The sequence below is a fragment of the Mercenaria mercenaria genome, chromosome 2 (genome assembly GCF_021730395.1).
Source record: "Mercenaria mercenaria strain notata chromosome 2, MADL_Memer_1, whole genome shotgun sequence".
Lineage (NCBI taxonomy): Eukaryota > Metazoa > Mollusca > Bivalvia > Venerida > Veneridae > Mercenaria > Mercenaria mercenaria.
The window spans coordinates 111,814,119-111,835,988 of NC_069362.1; the positions used below are offsets into that span (position 1 = coordinate 111,814,119).

The 21,870-nt window shown below is 36.9% G+C and overlaps 1 protein-coding gene across 4 annotated transcripts in view; it reads left to right on the forward strand.

Moving 5' to 3' along the window:
- The first annotated feature begins 9,734 nt into the window (after positions 1–9,734).
- Positions 9,735–21,870, forward strand: part of LOC123564933 (solute carrier family 22 member 4-like) — a 143,820-nt gene continuing 131,684 nt past the window's right edge. The window contains exons 1-9 of one of the 4 annotated variants that reach the window (XM_053537576.1): positions 9,736–10,337; positions 10,802–11,024; positions 12,013–12,211; positions 12,539–12,769; positions 13,384–13,518; positions 14,044–14,126; positions 15,622–15,739; positions 16,138–16,210; positions 17,143–18,177. In XM_053537576.1, the coding sequence (XP_053393551.1) occupies positions 10,068–10,337; positions 10,802–11,024; positions 12,013–12,211; positions 12,539–12,769; positions 13,384–13,518; positions 14,044–14,126; positions 15,622–15,739; positions 16,138–16,210; positions 17,143–17,352 (1,542 nt within the window). In that variant the 5' untranslated portion in view covers positions 9,736–10,067 and the 3' untranslated portion in view covers positions 17,353–18,177. Of the gene's footprint in view, positions 10,338–10,801; positions 11,025–12,012; positions 12,212–12,538; positions 12,770–13,383; positions 13,519–14,043; positions 14,127–15,621; positions 15,740–16,137; positions 16,211–17,142; positions 18,178–21,870 lie in introns of those variants that run through there. The other 3 variants (XM_053537574.1, XM_053537577.1, XM_053537575.1) reach the window with 3 other exon arrangements.

Sequence of the window (21,870 nt, forward strand, 5' to 3'; positions counted from 1 at the left end):
AAATAATTGATTTTTAAATTATCTTGGCCATGTCATTTTAGTAGATTTTACTGAAAATATAACTTGTTTGTTTGTTTGGGGTTAAATGCCATTTTTATGCCCCCGAAGGGAGGCATATTAGTTTTCAACGTTAGTTCGTTCGTTCGTCACAACGTTAACTTTTCACATGAAGGCACTTTACTCGCGAACCACTGCACCCAGGACCTTCAAACTTCACATGCTGATAGTACTTATTGAGTACACGACCCCTACTGACTTTAGGGTCACCAGGTCAAAGGTCAAGGTGCTGCGGGGGCATTTGTCACCATTAGTGACAGCTCTTTTTTTCAGTAGTATTTTAATTATGTAACAGTAGGCAGTAACCGCCTCGGTAGCCTAGTGGTAGAGCATCCACTTCAAGTGCGGGAGATAGTGGGTTCAATCCCTGGCCGCATCATACCAAAGACGTGAAAAAGGTACTAGCAGCTTCCTTGCATTGCGCTCAGCATTAAAAGGATAGTGCTAAGACTCATCAGCCCTGTGTCAGTATAATGTGACTTTGTGGGGTATCATGTCCCATGTCTACGGCGTGATATTTCAGTGAGGCAGCACTGTGCTCACTGCTACAAGTACATACTGTCGTTTATATGTCGTTTATAAATTGTTGAAAAAGATGTTAAACCCGAACACACATACATAACCTAACCAGTGTTTCTGGATTCTTTACCAGTACAAACCAGTACTTCACAGTTGACTGTCAATTTCTCCTTATATATCAGAGGTGGGAGAAGAATGATTTCAGACACAATGTGTTTTATCACTCGTCATGGATAACTTACCCTCTACCTGAGGATCGACCGCCGCAGTAGCCTGGTGGTAGAGCGTCTGCTTCAAGTGCGGAAGGTCGTAGGTTTTGTCCCTGGCTGCGTCATACCAAAGACGTAAAAAAATGGTACCAGTATCTTCCTCGCTTGGCGTTCAGCATTAAGAGGATACTGCAAGGACTGGTCAGCCCGTTGTCAGTATAATGTGACTGGGTGGGGTATTGTGTCATGTGTCTACGGCGTGATATTCTAGTGAGGCAGCACTATAAAGTTGAGCATTGTGCTCACTGCTACTAGTAGGCACTGTTGTTCATAAAACTGAAAAATTGTTGAGAAAGACGTTCAACCCGAACACACACACACTACCTGAGGATCGAACTCGCAAACCCGCAATCCGTAAATCTGCACTCTCCCCATTTAGCTACGTGGGCAAGCTGTAACTGGAAGTGAATGCATTTAAAACTTACTTATCTAGGAATTCCAGCTGTCAAGTTCCACCAGAATTCCTTTCTTGATGTATGTACAGTGTTATTTCACCTTGTTTAAGTCCAATTTGTTTCAATACAGGCTTTCAAGTAGTCCTACTATTTCCTACTTTTCCTGCTTTGTAGATCTGTTCCTACTTTTTTCCTACTTTTAAAAAAACCAAAAAAAACTCGTATAATTCCTACTTTTTAGCTCACGTGACAAGGTGAGCTTTTATGATCGCACTTTGCCCGTCCGTCATCCGTTCACAATTTCTTGTGTACACGATAGAGACCACAGCTTGCAATCAGTTTAACTTTTAATCAACCTTGCACACAACTTGTATTGGCATAATATTTGGTTCCTTTCGAAAACTGGCCAGATCCCATCATGGGTTCCAGAGTTATGGCCCCTTAAAGAGCTAAAAATTACTATTTTCTGCTTGTGAACACGATAGAGACCACATTTTGCAATCAACTTTAATCAATCTTGCACACAAGTTGTATTGGCGTAATATCTCGGTGCCTTTCGAAAACTGGTCAGACCCCATCATGGGTTCTAGAGTTATGGCCCCTCAAAGGGCCAAAATTTGCCATTTTTGGTTTGTGAACATGATAGACACCACATTTTGCAATCAACTTAAATAAAACTTGCACACAACTTGTATTGGCATAATATCTCGGTTCCTTTCGAAAACTGGCCAGATCCCATCATTGGTTCAAGAGTTACGGGCCCTTAAAGGGCTAAAATTTACTATTTTCTGCTTGTATAGAGACCACATTTTGCAATCAACTTTAATCAAACTTGCACACAAGTTGTATTGGCATAATGTCTCGGTTCCTTTCGAAAACTGGCCAGATCCCATCATGGGTTTCAGAGGTATGGCCACTTAAAGGGCCAAAATTTGCTATTTTCTTTGCTTTGGAACATGATAGAGACAACATTTTGCAATCAGGTTTAATCAAACTTGCACACAGCTTGTATTGGCATAATATCTCTGTTCTTTTCGAAAACTTGCCAGATCCCATTATGGGTTCCACAATTATGGCCCCTTAAAGGTCCAAAATTTTGCAGCCATATAGAGACTTCATTTATGGTTTGATTTGATACAAACGTGCAAAATATCTTCAGCAGCAATAAGTCAGATTCAATCATTGGTGCTGGAGTTATTTTGTATCTGATTACCTCCCCTGATTTTAATCAAAATGGATTTATATCAGTAAGTACTTATAGGACTCATTTGAGATATCATTATTGTCATTAGTTGGACTGAGACAATCAGGGTAGATAACTGTGGACTTATTTTATGTCAAATTACCTCCCTTTGTTTCAAATTGAAATGAGAATATCTCCGTTACTAATGAAGATTCTGATCTGCAATTTCATTTATGCCACCAGATGGACTGGACAATCAGTGAAGATACATATTGACTGAATTTATGACAAATTACCTCCCTTTATTTTTTATGTAAATGAATATACCTAGCAGCTTCTAATGAGATTTGTTTGAAACGTTATTTATGTCTTCCGTGGTAAGAAAATTCTACTTTTACTTACATGTACCTTTCTAATTTATTGTTGTAAAGGCTTGTACTCTGTATCTACTGCATGCATATACCAATGCATGATTACCTCCCCTGATTTTAATAAAAATGGATTTATCTAAGTAGGTATTTATAGGACTCATTTGAAATTTTTTTATTGTCATTATTTGGACTGAGACAATCAGGTAGATGACTATGGACTGATTTTATTTCAAATTATCCCCCTTTGTTTCAAATTGAAATGGGTATATCTCCGTAACTAATGAAGATACTGATCTGAAATTTCATTTATGCCATCACACGGACTTGGACAATCAGTTTAGATACATATTGACTGAATTTATGACAGATTACCTACCTTTTTATGTAAATGAATATACGTTAGCAGCTTTTAATGAGATTGGTTTTAAATGTTAATTAAGTCTCCCAGGGTAAGGAATAGTCATGCTAGTACAAAAATGCAGCATTTGAGTCTAGGACCCTCAAACTTGGTATGGAGATTGGCCCTGACCAGTACGTGACCCATAGGTCAAAAGGGACTGTTACAAGAAAATATTTATCTTGATGATATTTAATGTGTATGCCTATTTGATCTATGTCAAAACTTTATCTGGTCATAAAGAGCAATGGTACTCAAGTGAGCCATCATGGCCCTCTTGTTTATCTAAAGAAGAAGAAATATGTTAACAAATATTGTTAGTCTTACTGTATAATGATTTTTTACATAATATAAAGACTGATGGTGTACTGGTAAGGCTCTAGAGATCTTTGACATGCTGCTAGCGACCTCTTATGCATGCAGAAACCTGCTGACAGTTTGTTGTGTGAGTTTAATAAATATACTGACATAGATATTAAAGCATTAGAGGTAGTTATGTACAATGAGGACCTCAAAGCATCATGAAAATTGACAGACCATTTATATTGTGATTTAAGTCCTGCTGTGTAAATATAAAAGATTTAGACCCAGGTCGAGGACTAGGCAAATGGTGCACATGACCCCCCCCCCCACCCACCAAGTTTGCGGAGAAGTGACCTATATTTATCAAAGTTGAACCGAACTATTTTGGCTAAGGATTAATATTTTTTCAAAATCTAGACCCAAAGGGCACCAGGCCCCGTGTTCACAAAACATTTTTCAGTCTCGGTTGGAGTTTGAAATTTTAATATCAATTTTACAAAAACTTCAAAGTTCAATTCAAACTGAGACTGACCATCAGTACGGAATAGCCGCATAAAATAATTGTTAACTTGGAATTTAGTTTTAAACATGCTAGTTAGATATAAGTGACAAACAAAGGTTTTGTTATCAAACTCCGCTGAGACTGAAAATGTTTTGTGAATACGAGCCAGATGTCTCCATTTCATACCTATATTTTAAAATGTTCATGGGGGAGAACACTGACCCTCCACTAAAATGAAAAAAGTACCCTCCAAGTACCTCAAAATTTAGACCAAAAAATGCACCAGAGCCAACCATTTTGTACTAATTTTAAAAAAAAATCAAGGGGAGTGTCCCCAAGCCCCCCTAAAAGGACTGGGATACCTCCTTCCATACCTCAAAATTTACATTTATAAATGCAACAGAGCTGACCATTTCATGCCTATATTTCAATAGTTTCCAGGGGGACAGCCCCACTGACCCCCACGCATAAAATGAGTACCCTCCCAGTACCTCAAAATTAAGACCTAAGAATGCACCAGAGCTCACCATTTTACACCTGTATTTCAAAATTTTCCAGGGAGAGAGCCCCTTGACCCCCCTAAAATTACTTGGATGTCTCCTCCCATACCTCAAAATTTAGACCCATAAAATGCACCAGAGTTCATCATTTCATACCTGTATTTCAAAACTCTCCAGGGGGACAGCCCCTCTGACCACCCCGCCCAAACCCCTGACCACCCTAAAATTACTTGGATGTCTCCTCCCATACCTCAAAATTAGACCCATAAAATGCATCAGAGTTCATCATTTCATACCTGTATTTCAAAACTCTCCAGGGGGACAGCCCCTCTGACCACCCCCCGCCCAATCCCCACCCATAAAATGAGGAAATTACCCATCCCAGTACCTCAAAGTTCAGGCCAAAAAATGAACGAGAGCCCACCATTTTTTACCTGTATTTGAAAACTGAGTGTTTTCTTCAGCGAGAAACATCTGCCAGACATCAATACTGTCTTCAGAGAATTAGCCTAAAGTCCAGTATTTACGTTACCTACACTTTAGTCTGAGAAAAACATATTTGGGCGAAGTTTTTGAGAAAAGTATAAAAATTAAGGGTCAAGACAGTCAGGCGCTTTGTAAAGAGAAAAGTTCTCATTTCCTGTCTCCGAAGCTATTTACTAGTACTTTATTAAAATCTGTCAACTAATAAAGTAATTATATACAAAATTATTACCCGACTCGAGCGATTTTCTCCGTGTGTACGTTACCGAAAAGTCACGGGTGACAGTCTATCGATTTTTTTTTCAATTTGCATAGAATAATTACAAAAAAATAAGCTGAACATCTCTCTGACAAAGATGCTACTATACTGAGACAAATGCTAGCGGTGCAAACGAGACCGTCTGGGCAAAAGTTACTGTTTAAAATTTAAATAAGAATGTTTACCGGTTATTAATTAGCTCGTCTGAAAAAAAAAATGTACGAGGTATTCTCGTCACTTGACTGTCAGCGTCGGTTAAAACTTTTGTTTAGGTCTATACTTTGCCCTAAACTATCAGAGGTATACCTATGAAACTTTGCACGCATGTTTATAATCATTAAATGACTACGCAGGCCAAGAACGATAACTCTGAAATGCATTTTGTCAGAATTATGGCCGTTTTTGTACTTAGAAAATCAGTATTTCTTGTTGTTGTTTTTTTTCTTTGATTTAAGACCACTTTTCTTGAATACTTACTATAGCTTTGAGCAAGAAGGCCAAGAGCTATAACTCTTTCCCGACATATTGTCCAGCACTTGCAGACGAGCGATGGCACCCACAGAAATAGCCTTACTCATTTGGCTTATCGGAATGACATCATATCATCTAATATTTTATACAACATAGTTGTCATCCCTCTAGAGACAGCGACAGTCAAAAGTTATCACACTGTCCCGAAACGTCCTATTATTTGGACTATCACAGACGTTGCACTTGTTAATTAGAACACATCTTTAAAAGAACAAGTTTGAAAAGAAAAAGAGAAACTATTTGCACGCGTAGCTACCGTTTGATGTAGTCACGAGTCTAAATATAGTATGTTCTGTCCGCGAGTATTTCCTCTATTATAGTAAGTGTCCAGTAACAGTTGCATCTAATACTAAGGCATATTTCGCTAAAACCCCAGTCACACATACGGCGCGGATGGTTACATCTAGCCACGGATAGAAACGTAGTAATCCTATCGATCCGTACCTCAAAGTAGTAATCCGTATCAATCCATACCAACACTTGGTCAAAACGTATTCAAGAATTATCCCAAACTTGCAAGTTTCTCCAACTTTTGAACATGCACAAAAGTTTGAGCGATCCGTAGCCATTTAGTCCAACTTGGTTGAAACTTGTTCATCCGTTTTGGGTTTTTTTTGTGTTCGGGTTTAACGTCTTTTTCAACAATTTTGCAGTCTACTTGTAGCAGTGAGCACAATGCCCAACTTTATAGTGCTGCCTCACTGGAATATCACGCCGTAGACACGGGACATGATACCCTACCAAGTCACATTATACTGACACCGAGCTGACCAGTCTTAATACTATCCTCTTAATGCTGAGCGCCAAGCGAGGAAGCTACTAGTACCATTTTTTACGTCTTTGGTATGACGCGGCCAGGGATCGAACCCACTACCCCCGCACTTGAAGAGGACGCTCTACTTATTCATCCGTAGTTAATCGTACTAAAACGTAATTATCCGTACTGAAACGTATCTTGCCGTAGCTGAACGTAGTTATCCGAGGCTACCCGTACTTATTAAGCGTAGTTCAATGTAGTTCACCGTAGACCCGTCCACGCGCTGGGCAAGTTCAACGTAGTACGCTGTACCTATCCGTACTTATTTGCGTCTTGTATTTTTTTGTTGTTGTTCCCCGTTTCTCGATCACCGTTTTCCCCATACTAAGACGTACTGCTTCGTACTTATCCGTGCCCCCCCCCCCCCCCCCCCCCACACACACACACAGACCAACCCCATCCGCACGGTACCTCAGCGCATGGACATATCCGCATATAATGGATATGCCTTTACTGAGAGGTAAAAAAGTTATCATCAATCTACGAGAACAAAAAATCTAGTGTATCTACATATCTTAACGCAAAATCAATGTCAGTTTTGGATACAACTTTGGTCGCTTACTAAGAATTTTTGTCCAGAGGTAAGGAAGTTACTGCTGTTTTCCAAAATTACTGCCGACTTTCCATTAAAATCAAATGCAAAATTTAATTTTGACCGAAAAATTCATCAAGTCTTTTCTTTCTGCTCCAAATAAATTCAGTTCAATTCGTATGTACATTTAAATCACATTTTAATAGTGCAGGTAGCTTTTACTATCGCTTTGAACTCGGACATGGACAACATTGTCAAACAAGCTACGGTACCGATAAGGAGAAGTAACACTGTGTTAAGTTTGTGAAGGGGAGTTTATCAAAGGTAGCAGCTGGTAGTTTCCAGCCTTAGATGCGAATTGGCCAGTAAATCTGAAAATGAAGGTAAGTGTCAAAACTGAAGGCCCTGTTTTCATTCAAAATGGTATTCAATGCAGATTTTATGCTTTGGTGCTGTGTAATGGACATTTAAAAAACTTCTGACAAGTATTCAGCCGGCCTGAACGGAATTAGTGTCCTGAAGTTGGTCAGATGTGAAACTGCGAATGTGGATTGCTGGCTCTATGTGCAAAATGTCTAAACAACAGAGGCCTAATTCAATAAGGAGTACTGAAAAAAAGTAATCGGTTGACAGATATTCAGTTTGTTATGCAGAATAGGTACAGGAGAGGCTTGTGTTCAAGGCACTGTGCATTGTTGGACTCGTGCTTTTCCCCTAACTTTTTGCCACAAGGCCAAATATGGCAATATTTTGGAAAATTTGTCCATATTTTCGCGAACCTATGTTTCACTATTAGCTACTTATGGACTACAGAGTCTTAGAAATGGCAAATATTTCTACTGAATTTTAAGGAAGCATACAAATACATGATAACTATATGCTTTATTTCTTTCAAATCACATTGTTTAGTTGATTTAATCTGAATCGAAGGAAGACGGTCTCCGGCCGGCTTGCGGAAAGTCCAAAAACTGGCATCTGCTACCAAAATACAAGGTGGACTCGATTCATACAGCACCGGGTTATTCCGATCTCGTGATCGGTACACCGAAATGTGCCATACCGAAATGATGCGCACGCAGCTAGTAATACAAACTAATACAAATCGAGCGAAATCGGTGTAAACGGGACACAATCGAGCCCACCTTTACAGATCGCTTTTGATTAATCAAAATTCTTCTAACAGTTAATGTTGAAATTAGTTCGTCACCAGGTATATAGCAATGCTCAAAGTAGGCTTGAAAACCTGAGAAGTAGAGTATTAATTAACACATCGAGTTTAAGGGATTATTTTTTGTATCCTTTATGAATTCATGGAAGTAAGGATTGATATTATCTGCATTTTTTAAAACATAAGGCCTTAACTCTGTTTCATTCACAGGGACCGATATCAAACACGCTTTTCGGGGAAAAGTGGCCTCTGTGTACTATATTACATGTACATGTACTTAATATATACATGCTACTTCCAAAATATGGTTTCATCAACTTAATGTTTTAATGTTTCTTTGTCTAAATGCCTTCGCTGAAATTCTGGAAGTTCAAACACCAGAAAATAAGGAAAGTAAGAGAAAATATATATTGCGTGGATTGTACATTTTCCTGTTCTAAGTAGGAGAGTTGGTGAGTCGATCATTTTCTGTTTTAGGCCTAACTATTTTTGAATGTATTTTATTACTCATATTAATTTCATTATTATAAACTCTAACCTAAACTATCTAAAGTTCTTCTTACTGTTAAAGTTGACATTATATTAGGTACGTATTTTGAAATTAATGTCGTATTGTACGTCGTGTAGATGAGCATAAGAAGTAGAATTAAATATTAGTAGACCGGACTAAAGCGGGTATTTTTGTACCCTTTATCATGCATTTATAAAAAGAACTCTAAAACCTTAAAACATTCTCGTGAGAAATTTGACTTAGATCTAGTGAAGCGCGAAAAAAAAAACAACGACGGTGGCAATACGCTGGTGAAGTGCGACAGTACGTTGGTGGAGAGTTAAGGTATGATGGTACGAATACGGAGCGTGAAGGTATGATTGCATGACGGCGGAGCGTGAAGGTATATGCACGACGGCGGAGCGTGAAGGTATGGCACTATAGCGGATCGTGAAGGTATGACGGTACGGTGGCGGAACGTGAAGGTGTGATGCCATTATGGCATTAGGTTATTTTCTTTTGATAGTTTCTGAATCAACACTCCTATGTATTCGAAGGTATATTTTCAGGACTTCATGCTACATTATCTTGTAGTTACATACAGTGTTCTGAGATATGACACGTTTTTTTTTTACCTAACGTCGAATCTTTTTACGTAACGGTCAAATTTCATACAGCTTTTTAGTGTTTAGTGGTGCAGCTTATAGGAGCGGCACTGAGGGTAAACATCTCTTGAAATACCGGGATCACTTCAACAACTGTTTACTTAAGATTTGTGTTGTCAATTAGAGTGTTGTATAATATATTATAGATAACACTGTCTCTAATTATTCGAATGAGCTACATGTACACCTATATGTCACTTAAATCAGCTCGTGCAGACAGAGAGGTAACACTTTTATTAAACTGTTGCAAATTTTTAGTACAGATGATTTCCAGTTTTAATACTTAGTCTATCAGTTTGTCTGTAACATTGCTTTTCACTATATGTTAGGAATTTGTATTACGCTGCTCGAAAGTTTTAACAAAGAGTGATGCTGTGCATTAAATGAGTCAAAAGAATTGTATAAAAAGATTATAAATGAAGTGGTGTTGATCTGAGAAGATTTTTTATATTACGTACTCTGCTGGAATTTTTTAATAATGAAAAGTGATGTTGCATTGAATGAGTCAAACGAGCTAAGTTAAAAGAGTGTTGATCTTGGAAGGCTTCTTTGGTGAAGTCTTATAGTTGTGTCGTGATTTTTATGACAACACCATCTTTTTTTTTCTTTGCAAGGTAACCAAAAAAATGTCGTATAATATATTGCTTGAGGATATGATTCGAGATGTAGGCGGGTGTGGTCGCTTCCAATGGATAATGTCGGTAATTGGACAATCCTCAAAGTCTATCGCGGCCTGGAGTATGTTGGCAATGACGTTTAATGGACAGCAACCCGATTTCATGTGCAGAAGTTCGAGTAAACAGGAAGAAAATTTCGATAATGTGTGCAGTCCAGAAAATATAACGGAATGTGATGGATATGTATTCAGCGATGACATGAATACCGTTGTGAATGAGGTACTTTTTAATAAATAATAAACTTGGACCAAACATTTCCTGACATACAGTGAATTAATATTCTGAACTTTAGAACACAATTTTGACGATTTTTTTATGCTTGATATACATTTTTTTTGTCAAGAAAAATGCTCATTTAATTGTTGCAGAAGTTATATGCAGAGTTTTATCAAAATTTTAGAATAAATTCTATCGTAATAAAATGCAACCTGAAAAGTAGTAATTAGAAAATAACAATGTTCATGAACAAATTTAACGTAATTGATGCGGGGGCGGGGTGGAGCCATTTTTGCATTAAGAAAAAGTTGAAAACTATCTGTGACTTTCCCTTAATCACAGTGTGATTTCAAATTAGGACTAGAGTTTTGCTGTATTTTGAGACCTTCAGAGAAGGGATATTCTTAAATACTATTCTAATTTAATTTTACATCTTATCATAGTAACATTCACTTCACATATTTCAGTGGAACCTTGTATGTGACACTAAATGGATAGCTGCCTTAATCACCACAATACAGATGTCCGGCGTGCTTGTTGGATGTTTCATTTCCGGTCATCTTGGGGATCTACTTGGCAGGAAGCCAACATTCTTTCTGTCGCTTTTAATTTTGATCGTGTTCAACGTTGTAGCGTACTTTTCTGTAAATTGGCAAATGTATTCGGCAATTAGATTCGTTCTTGGCATGGGTAAGATACGACAGGCTTTGTATCATTTTCCATTGCAAAGAAATGCGAAGACAATTACTATACATGTACATGATGTACATGCAGTAGTTGTAGAATTATTTGACAGCCAAGTTAATATAAGGAAATCTATAAACTAAATGAGCAGAAAGTCGATTTTTTTCATTATTCCTGCTAAATTCCTTTGCGAATGTTTTAAAGACTACTTTAGTGCAAAACAATAAACTAAGCCCGATAGAGAAAGCTATTTACTTGTTTTCGTGATGGGACAAAATGCTGTTTAACTCGTTCGGTCGATCTTCCGTTTTGAGGGGTTTAATAGCTGATCGGTGAATTAGAATAGGGTTGCTATGGTTATTAATTACAACACCTTATCTGCAATATTGAGTTTGGCTCAGGTAAGTTTGGCTCAGGTAAGCTTTCGCCGAGTGTGATCCGGTCTGGCAAAATCCACGAGAGCTGAGTGCATTTTTGCAGAGGCGTTTAATATATTCTTTAAGTTAGATCTATTTCTTCCGCTATAGATGTATCAGCCAAAATTAGACTGAACAGTGGTTTGAAACTGTAAACCTTTTCACGCACGGAACGCCGCAACTTAAACGAGTAATCCAATCATTGAATAGTTTTCCGTATCTGATGGGAGTTGAATACAATGTTTTATATTCATTAGTGAAAAACATGCTGTGTTCCAGACAAAATTCGTGGATATTATTGCCAATAGCCATGTCATCTAAGATAAACAAACAAGGTGTCACTTTAATTTACTAGTGAAAGTAATGTAGGATTTTAAATTTATGGTGTATGTTCTGAAATGATCAAGTTGATGCGACTATTCAAAAAACATAAAGCAGAAAATTCATGAAAAACTGCCATCAAACATACGACATTGATAACAGTTTTCAGATTTTTTTTATCCCGCCATGTTTTAAAGATTATTTTTTTCTAAATTAACGATCTTGAGAGTTTAAAGACTGTTTCATTTGATACACAGGTATAGGATTCTTCCTGACAGTTCACTACAACGTCATGACTGAGTTTGCACTGAGCAGATGGCGTCCTCGCATTGTAGCAGTTCCAGCTTGGGCGTTGGAAGCAGGTCTGTTTGCTCTTGCAGCATGGGCATTGAAGGACTGGAAAAAATTACATCTGGTAACTGCTGCTATTGGTGTGCCGTTTTTGCTTACTTACTGGTAAATATCATTTATCAAACAATTTGTACAATTTAATAGATTGTCTCCCGTTTTCTTTTATTCAAGTGAAAGTTCAATTCCTTATGAATTGATGGAGGTTATTATGTGTGAATTATCGAGTAAAAAGTAAGGTTAATTATTCAGTGTGTTATGACAAAAATGAAGTTATGAACCTTAAAACTAGGGACCAGAGCATTAGTTTACGTGTCTGGAATAAATGAACCTGTGAATAATAAAGAAACATATTAGTCGTATCTTGGATATTGAAACCAGGCTGTTACATTACATTTTGTAACAGACATTTTTGCTGATCTACATATACTTCAGTTTTGTACAAGAGAGCGCTCGTTGGCTTGTTACCAAGGGACGTTATGATGATGCTGAAAAAGTGATTTACACGATTGCCAAATTAAACGGCAAACCAAAACCAGACACCAGTAGGATAATGGAAGAAGCGGCTAAAAGTGACTCTGATAGGATGACGACACACTACACGGCTCTACATCTCTTCAAAACAAGAGAACTGGTTAAAATTACCACTGGCCTACTGTTTATATGGTTTGCATCTTATAGTTCCTTTTAAATTAAATACGACTCCACAAACACGTGTTCCGAACCTTAATAAACAAGTTGCCATTGGCTTTGATTATTGGCAACCCAGCTCCGTTCTGAACGCCTTCCTAAAAACTGAGAAAGAAATACAAATAAAAATTAAAAGACTGCTAGTTAGCAAGAACATCAACAGAGAACTCTCACAAATGTCAATAAGATTACCATTTCTGATGAGACGGAAAAGGGTCTTTGTTAAAATATTATCCTTCGAATATTTTTGTTTTAACCCTTACCTTGCTATATTTCTATAATGAACTTGTCCATCTTTCAATTTGGACAGTACCATTAACAGTTAAAAGGGGTGCTTACTGAATAGCGAACAGTGCAGATCTTGACCAGACTGCACAGATGTGTAGGCTGGTCATGATCTACACTGGTAGCAAAGTCAGAATCAATCGTGTCCAGCATGGTAAGGGTTAAGTGCCGTTATGACTAATTTAATTCTGAGAAAATTTTGCCTTAAAGTTACATTGAAAAAAACAACAACAAATCGTAATACAATTGAATACGTAAATTAAAGATACGTGTTTGACATGTATCCGTCAAGTGTATTTTTCCAGGATGTCAATCAGTTATTCCTACTATGGCTTGACTTTTGGTGTAAACAGTTTGGCGGGAAATTTATACTTGAACATGTTTCTGATGAACATAATAGAAGCACCTGCTAGTTTCTCCATCATGTATATAGTCAATAGGTAAGTTTATTTGTTCTTTAAGCCTACATCATAGTTTCATAAAAATAGTCACAGTGGCCCAAAGACAAGTTGTTTAATATGAAAACTTTAAAGTGAAATGTTGGTAAGAATAAAAATGTGGTAATTTGTACAGGATCGAAAATCCATGTTGAGGTCGACGCAAATGGGTGAAGCAACATTTTATATCGAGGGAAAAATCCTTATAACATGGTCGCAGTACTTTATAACTTTCACACCCTGACATAATGACATATTCTTATTATTAGACTCCAAATATTAGTCTTCGGTCAATAGTTTGTGCAATATGACCGGTCTATATTTAACACATGTTTAATTACTAAGATATTCAGCCTAAAAAATTTAAAAGAAAAAATACATTATTAATTTGAATTACGTAAGTCATGTTGCATTGGTTGCAAGTCAATTTTCAAAACTATTGCCAATAGATCTTTGGAACGTCGGGCAATAGTTTTGACTATAGACTGGTAAGCCATTCAATAAGCATATTATACATTCTACTTTCAGATTTGGACGAAAACACTGCTGCATATTTTTCTTCATGTTTACTGGATTGTGTGGGGTCGTTGTTGGCATTATACAATACGTTGGTGGGCTTTAAATTTTACATTGAACATATTCACTAACGTTAACATTCACATTTGCTAAATAGCACGCTTTAGTGTTATGTATATTATTCTTTATTTGTTGGGTTTAATGTCGTACCGACACAATTATAGGTCATATGGCAACTTTCCAGCTTTGATGTTGAAGGAAGACCCCAGGTGCCCCTTTGTGTATTATTTCATCGCGAGCGGGCACCTGGGTAGAACCACCGACCTTCTGTAAGCCAGCTTGATGGCTTCCTCACATGAAGAATTCTACGCCCCGAATGAGGATCGAACCAACATCGATGAGGGGCAAGTGATTTGAAGTCAGCGACCTTAACTACTTTGCCACGGATGACCCCTTAGTCTTATGTAATAGTTACAGTGTTCGCATTATGATGAGAATATGTATACTACGTTACACTTAAATCGTGTGCCCGCGCCACCACGCAAACAAATATTTTCATGCTTTTTGCTATCCTTTCTCGTTCTGAAGTAATGAAAATTTACTTAGATAGGAAACAGATGGAAATTTCATCTGTTAATTCTAACAAATCAAATCTGAACGTCTTTATAAATAGCTTCCCTGGACTATGGTTTAGTGCCTGCCAGGTGAATGCCCGGTCGTCCGTAGTCCTTAGTCCTGCGTCACCAGTTTTACTTCACCATCATCACCTCTAAAACTGCTGGTCAGAATACAACAATTTTTGTCTGAAGCGTCCTGGCATAACCCTATCCATATATTTTTAGATGGTTCCACTTAACCCCTTGAAGGGGTCACCAGAACTAAAACTAGAGAAAAAACCACATGATGGATCTTCGCAAAACTGTCTTTACCATCCTTTTATTTGTTTGTTTGTTTTGGTTTAAACGCCGCTTTTTCAACAGTATATCAGTTATGTAATTGCGGGCAGTTAACCTAACCAGTATTCCTGGATTCTGTACCATTACAGACCTGTTCTCCGCAAGTAACTGCCAACTTCCCCACATGAATCGGAGGCGGAGGACGAATGATTTCAGACACAATGCCTGTTATCAGATTGTCACGGAGACCATACACCTCACGTTTTTTTCTGTTTCAGCATTTAAAGATATTATGTATTCTGTTTTTCAAGACAACAGAAACGTTTGATTCCTTAAAGGAGATGTCGTGAGGATAAGGTTACACCCCCACCCCTCCCCACCAACAGAGAGAATCAGTGAACACATTTCGACTGATTGTTATTTACTGAGCATGTCATATGATTTTTGTTGTTTTGTTGTTTCTCCACGATCCAGATTCCCCCACTTTTACTTTAAAACGCTCCTAGATGGGTTTGGTAAATTAGTGTTTTACCATCGATTTTGTTTGGTGGGAAGTTGTAGCAAAAGTTAATTCCTTACTGGCTTCTTTCCTATGGGCGCAATGTCATTGTTCTTTCTTTTTGGCATTTTCGGGTATTGTAACGCGGTGTTACAATATATTTTGCATTAAATATTTATTTTTAATACAATGCAGACACTCCACATCGGGGTGTAGTCACAAATGCCTTTGCTTTGGCTTCTAAAATGGGGATAGCGTGCGGATGGGGATGTCTCATTGTTTATACAACGGAACTGTATCCAACTGTAGTCAGGTACATATGATATTATCCACAGATTGTGATTCATTTTTAAAATGCCATATATTTCCAATGTTAGTTTCACATGCATTTTTTTCATTTTACATCTGTGTTGCATTTTAGTTTTATATAATGCAAATATATATATTATATACATGTATATCATTTTACATCCCATTTATTAAAATAGTGCGCGTCATTGTGATCTAGTTTTCAAATATATTTTGGTTTATGCTCAAAACAACAATATTTATTTTATCATATCTTATTAACAAAACTGATGTACTTACAACCTTTAAAAAACTATTCAAAGTAAGACGTCATATGAGTTGAAATGTAACACTTTCTTGTACGAAGGAAAAATGTTGATTAAACTTTTTAAATAATAAATTTAACATTCATTTCATTTTCAGAACAATTGCATATGGTCTGCACAATACATCAGCAAGAATTGGAGGAATGGTTGCTCCCCAAATTGTGTTCTTGGTAAGTAGAACGGTTTTTAACTAACCGAGTTGTATTAGCGGTAAGTAGAGCGATATTAGAGGGGCTTCCGTGACCGAGTGGTTAAGCTCGCTGACTTTAAATCACTTGCCCTCCACCGAACTTTGGGTGTTGAGGAGCAGTACTAGTCAAGTTGGTTTGCGAAAGGTCGATGGTTCTTACCAAGTGCCCATCCGTGATGAAATAATGCACGTAGGAGTACAATGGGTTTTCATCTACCATCAAAAAGCTGAGGATTCGCATTATGACCTACAATTATGCCGGTGTAACGTTAAACCTAACAAAAAGAGCGATATTAGTCTAATAAAAGTGTCTTCTCTAACCAGATTTTGTTCATGATAAACTAGTTTTAATACATATATATAAAGTTATGTTCCTGGCAAGTCTAACCAAACTGTATTAGTGGTAAGTAGACCGATATTAGAGAGGCTTCCGTGACGTAGTGGTTAAGGTCGCTGACTTCAAATCACTTGCCCTTCACCGAACCTTTGGTGTTGAGAAGCAGTCGAGCTGGAAAATGGGAAGTAAGTGTTTTGAAGTAAGTTCGACTACCTTTTCTTTGCTGAAAGGGATCATATACTAGTTTGGGTCGCCGGTAAGACAGAAAAGAACACTTGAGTAAAATGGCATTAAAATGTTCCGTTCTGTCATGTTTACAAACCATCCGAAAGGACACATAAGCATAGAATGCATCCAAGCAAAATAATAGCACATTCGGTTTGATTATGTCTGAGAGATAATGGAAAGTGCAACTCCCCTCATACCCGTAGCACCTGCTAAGACCTAATCCTTGATCCAAAAGAACCAGATAATATAACAACAATGAATCCAAGTACGGGAAGACTTTTTTACAGCCACACAAAATGTGCTATACTTCATGAATCACAAAACAGATTCCTACTGCATATTTTCAGAATGATGATATACCCGGGCTAATGTATTTCCTCAGCGCTGTGCTGATGATTGCTTCAAGTCTCATTTGCTGCTTGTTCCCGGATACCAAAGACAAAATACTCGAGGACACATTCAAAACTGATCAGAAGAAAGCCAGTTTCACCGTTGAGATGACAGTAGATGCTCACAGCGCCAATAAACATTTGGAAAAAAATAATACAAAATTGTGATACTTGTAGTTTGAATGCTGGATAACACGTTTGAACAATCAATTTGGTGTAGCTGTTAAAAGAAATATTCTAATTACCCTTTGCAAATAATTTTTGAAACTTCAAAACGGCTTCTGAGAAAAAGAGTTCAAATATTATTTTGTTATTTTATCCAGAAATGTTTTGAGAACCCAAGGTCCGTATTTATCAGCATATTAAGTATGAAATTTAGACTTCAACTTAAAGAACTGATATATTTCTTTTTTGTTTCCTTTCATTTTTAACTCGCACAGATTTTCGCGAAACTTCATATCAATATGCATCCCGCTGCCACAGAGAGCTATGCAAACAATCGTGACAGTAAAAATGCTCTACAAACAACAAAATTATGGCAAATTGAACTCTTGCCAATCTTATGTCTGATTGTTAAAACTTTAAACATTGATACACATTGGACCTGAGAATATCCAAAACACATAATTACAGATCACTTTCATACGTTACATGAAAAAACAGGAACGTATATCATTGTATATACGACTGAATATAGAAACAAAGGCATACTGAATAACATTACAAAGTAAGGCAATTCGAATATCTTGATATGCTTTGTTGGTTCTCTGCATATTGTTTCCTGAGTATCTAGAATGGGTTCTTTGTTATTTCAGTCTTTCGCGAATAAACACGTTAGTGTATAAATGTCTCTTTTTGGTAATGAAAAAACATTCACAGCAGACTTGCGGGCTTTGTTTAAAACTCAACTAGTGGTTCTGAAACCACTTGGAATGTCTCATTTCAAATGAGTCGATGTTTCAAAATTATCAGCCGTCTACTTTTATATCTACATCTAACATATCTTCTAGCACTGCATCTTTCGTTTCCCTGTATAACATCATAATGACAGCTGAGATCATCATTAGCACACCACTGAGAATGCATAGAATCCCTGGTATCTCATCGTCCTGAATATAAACTTACATATGTAAATAATTATGTTTTAATAAAAAAAAAAAAAAAAAAAAAACAAGTAAAATTCCCATTCATTTTATGTCCACGTATTCATATCCCCACGAAATTGCCGTTTTGACAAAAACCGCGAAATTACATGCCAACGAAATTAAATGATTTTCATTTACAATACGTATTCCTTTAACTATCAAATAGGGTTATTATAACAGCAGCTTGATCTGGTATGCTGTATTCGGCTCGAGTGGATTTTGCCAGATCGGATCATATAAGTTGAAGATTCAAGAAAATGTTCTGAGTAATATCTAGATATAGAAAAATACAAATCTTACGTAACTGCTGTTTATGTGACGGACAAACAGAAAGAATATGTAATCATGGTATATTGATATGAGATTTTACTGATTTATATGCAAGTCCATGCTATATTGAAGTCAATGAATAATTTTGGCTGTTAGTGTTAAGTTTGAAACCATGGTTGGGGCCAATGATAAGGTTACAAACGTAGTATAATCCGGTTTAAATTAGTCTGTGGTGTGTTTGCCATTGACTTTTACGAGACGGTGCCCAACTGTGTTCCTTTCATTGATCATTTTGCCCTCGTTTGTCTATAATTTTAATTTCATTTATATTTTGCAGATATGTTTATGTATACAAATCAATGCATACTCTATTACGGGGTTGTGGCTTAATTGGAATGCATTTTCAGAACCTGACATTTTTGTAAGATATTTATCTTTGCAGTTTCAGATTCCCAAGTGAGAATTATATGCCGTTTGTCTCACTAATTATGTTATCCCCAATGAAGCAAACATAATGCATTTGTTCACTATCTATAGTCTGTAATATCCTTACACTACCTTCACAAGTTAATCAAGATGGTTCATCACAACAATACCCTATGCTCGCCTTAGTTTGATATAGAAAACCCATAATATCTAAGGTTTTGCAAACATCCTTCCCGCACAGTTTTCATCCAGTGTCTTGTGGTAGCCAGCCTTTCTGTACTTTTAGTAAGTACTCTGATTACCTTAAGGTCACTCAAATTGCTTTTTACTGGTGTAACGAAATTAATACAAATTTATATCAAATGGTGAACAAAAGTGTAATCATACTGTTGTCCCTGAAGCGTTATCTCTGTTTCAATAATAGCAAAGTCAGTTTCTATTAATAAAACATGTACCATCGTCGTTAATAAGATAACAAACAAATCAAAGTCAGTGGCCCAAGTAATCTGTCAGCAACAAAACTTGTTCAGACATGTCGTTTTCTAAATGTCATATTTAGTCCAACCAGTCTGTAAACATGTCCTTTGGAAAAAGAAATATTTGTTGATAGGTGGTGTCTCACCACAGGTAAATTTACATTCTTTATTGCAAAAATACGAAGGGAAATTAGAGATCTTCATAAGCAGGTTTAATATAAATATTTTTTAATCGAAGATGGTCTATGGTACAAGTTTGACTCCATATACTTTCTAAGTATTAACTTGCCCAAATATTTCTCCCCCTCTTATTCATTCAGATGTGGAATTTGGCAGTTACTTGCGGAGAACAGGTTTGTACTGGTACAGAATCCAGAAATACTGGTTAGATTAACTGCCCGCCGTGATACAACTGAAATACTGTTGAAAAAGCGGCGTTAAACTCGAAAGCTTTAACAAACAAAATCACAAATAGTGTTCATGAAGTACAGATACAGCTAATTTTAGTGCTTCTTTTACATATGTTATGACGTTTTCCAACTTCAGGTAGTTCTGCACTTTTGATAAACCGGAAGTGATGGTGTAACGTCATTTATCCGGAAAACGTAGAATAATGCCAGGATTCGGCGTACGGAAACGAAAATCAATTTGTGAATTAAGGGCAGCCTGTGAGTAAATGTATTAAAATGTCACTGTTACTATCTTTGTAAAGTTAAAATATGATATTAAAACAACTTGCACGCTAAATAATTCAAAATTGTCTTAAAATTAGCTTGAAATAGGTGGTTCACTTTATTCATAGCCAAATATCTCAAAAATTAGCACATGGACCTATACATTTTATTTTACCATATTATGGGCCATATGTTTCTTTACGACTGTGAGAAGTTTCATAAAAATCTACATTGTAGAAAAATTTCTATTCGGGAAAATGTTATGAAAACTGCGTTTTTCCCATAGACTCCCATTATGAAAAATTGCGTGAGGTGAAATTTATCAAATCAGTCTGGCAAGCACACGACCCTGTCTTTTTTCTCTGTTGAATTTTCTTAGTATATTCCGAAGTTTTGAAAAATCAGAGTTTAATCAAATTCTACATTGTAGAAAAAAAATCGATCCTAACGTGCAGAACTACCTTAAGCATACAGAAATAATGCGAAACGATCGTCATCACACAAAAAGAATACGAAAGTGGAGGGTATATAATGAAGCGTAATACACAATATCAACAGCGACAGTGGCTTAAAAATATTTTGGCAAAGTTACGTCAAAAATCTATTACCATACAAACAAAAGGCCAATAGTGGCCTTTATGCTCTCTCTTGTTCAGAATTCACTCGTGCAAGCTTAAGGTCAAGGTCACAACTCGAATGTTTAATGCTGCCATCAAATACCATCAAAACTTTCCCTATCCATATCAGTGGCGGGGGATATAGCTGTCTTTCAGACTGCCTTGTTTTTTGTGATTCGTATTTTGGTATTTTGGAACACAGTTCAGATGTCAACAGGTTACTGCTACTTACCACCAAGTTAATAGAAATGGTGCTTCTACTGCAGCAATAGTAAAATAAAGTTTCTGCCAGTCCAGAAATCCCCATGCTACCAATGCATAGAAGCTGGTCTCCAATGCTCAAGACGGTGTAGTTACTATAGGTGGCCTCCATTTAACAGAAGCAAACTCATTTGTGAAGTTATACATTTCCGTTAAGTAAAATCCAATACATATACCAATAAGAAATCACATGGCAGGGTAGATTGAAAGCAACTGTCGCATAAAAAATGAAAGAAAATAAGTCGGTTTCCTGCCAATCATATCAGCTAAATGTCCTGTAACAATGCATCCTAGAAGTACTCCGCCCATTTGTATCGTTGTTATTGATGCTAAAATCAATATCTTGTCATACACAAGGTCCAACTGGAAAAGAAGAAATTATCCTTGATTTGAATTAAGATTGCATAACCGCAAGAGGAATTTCAAACTTTCAAACAGGGTCACTATGCTATGAACCTAAGACAAATCGACCAAAGATGTTTTGGTTCAGTCAATTCGGTCGGAAGAATGTTCGATCCAAGAATAATAAATATTTTGGCCATAAGATATCATGTACTGAAATTAAAACGCTGACTATTATTGTGAGAAAATGCTGTTTGGCAAACGGTGATCAATTGGTTGGGCCAACGTTGTGTCAATGAACAAGACTAAAGGGCGAACGTTAGCAAAACGCGAGTGGCCCACAAAAAATTGAACAAAAAAAGACACATCGGTTATGTCATCTTATACGAAATTTACTGACTTAAGCTAAAATATATGGAGCCTGATTAGGTCCCCTAACAGGAATGGATACAGAATCCTAAAGGTTGAAGGTCAG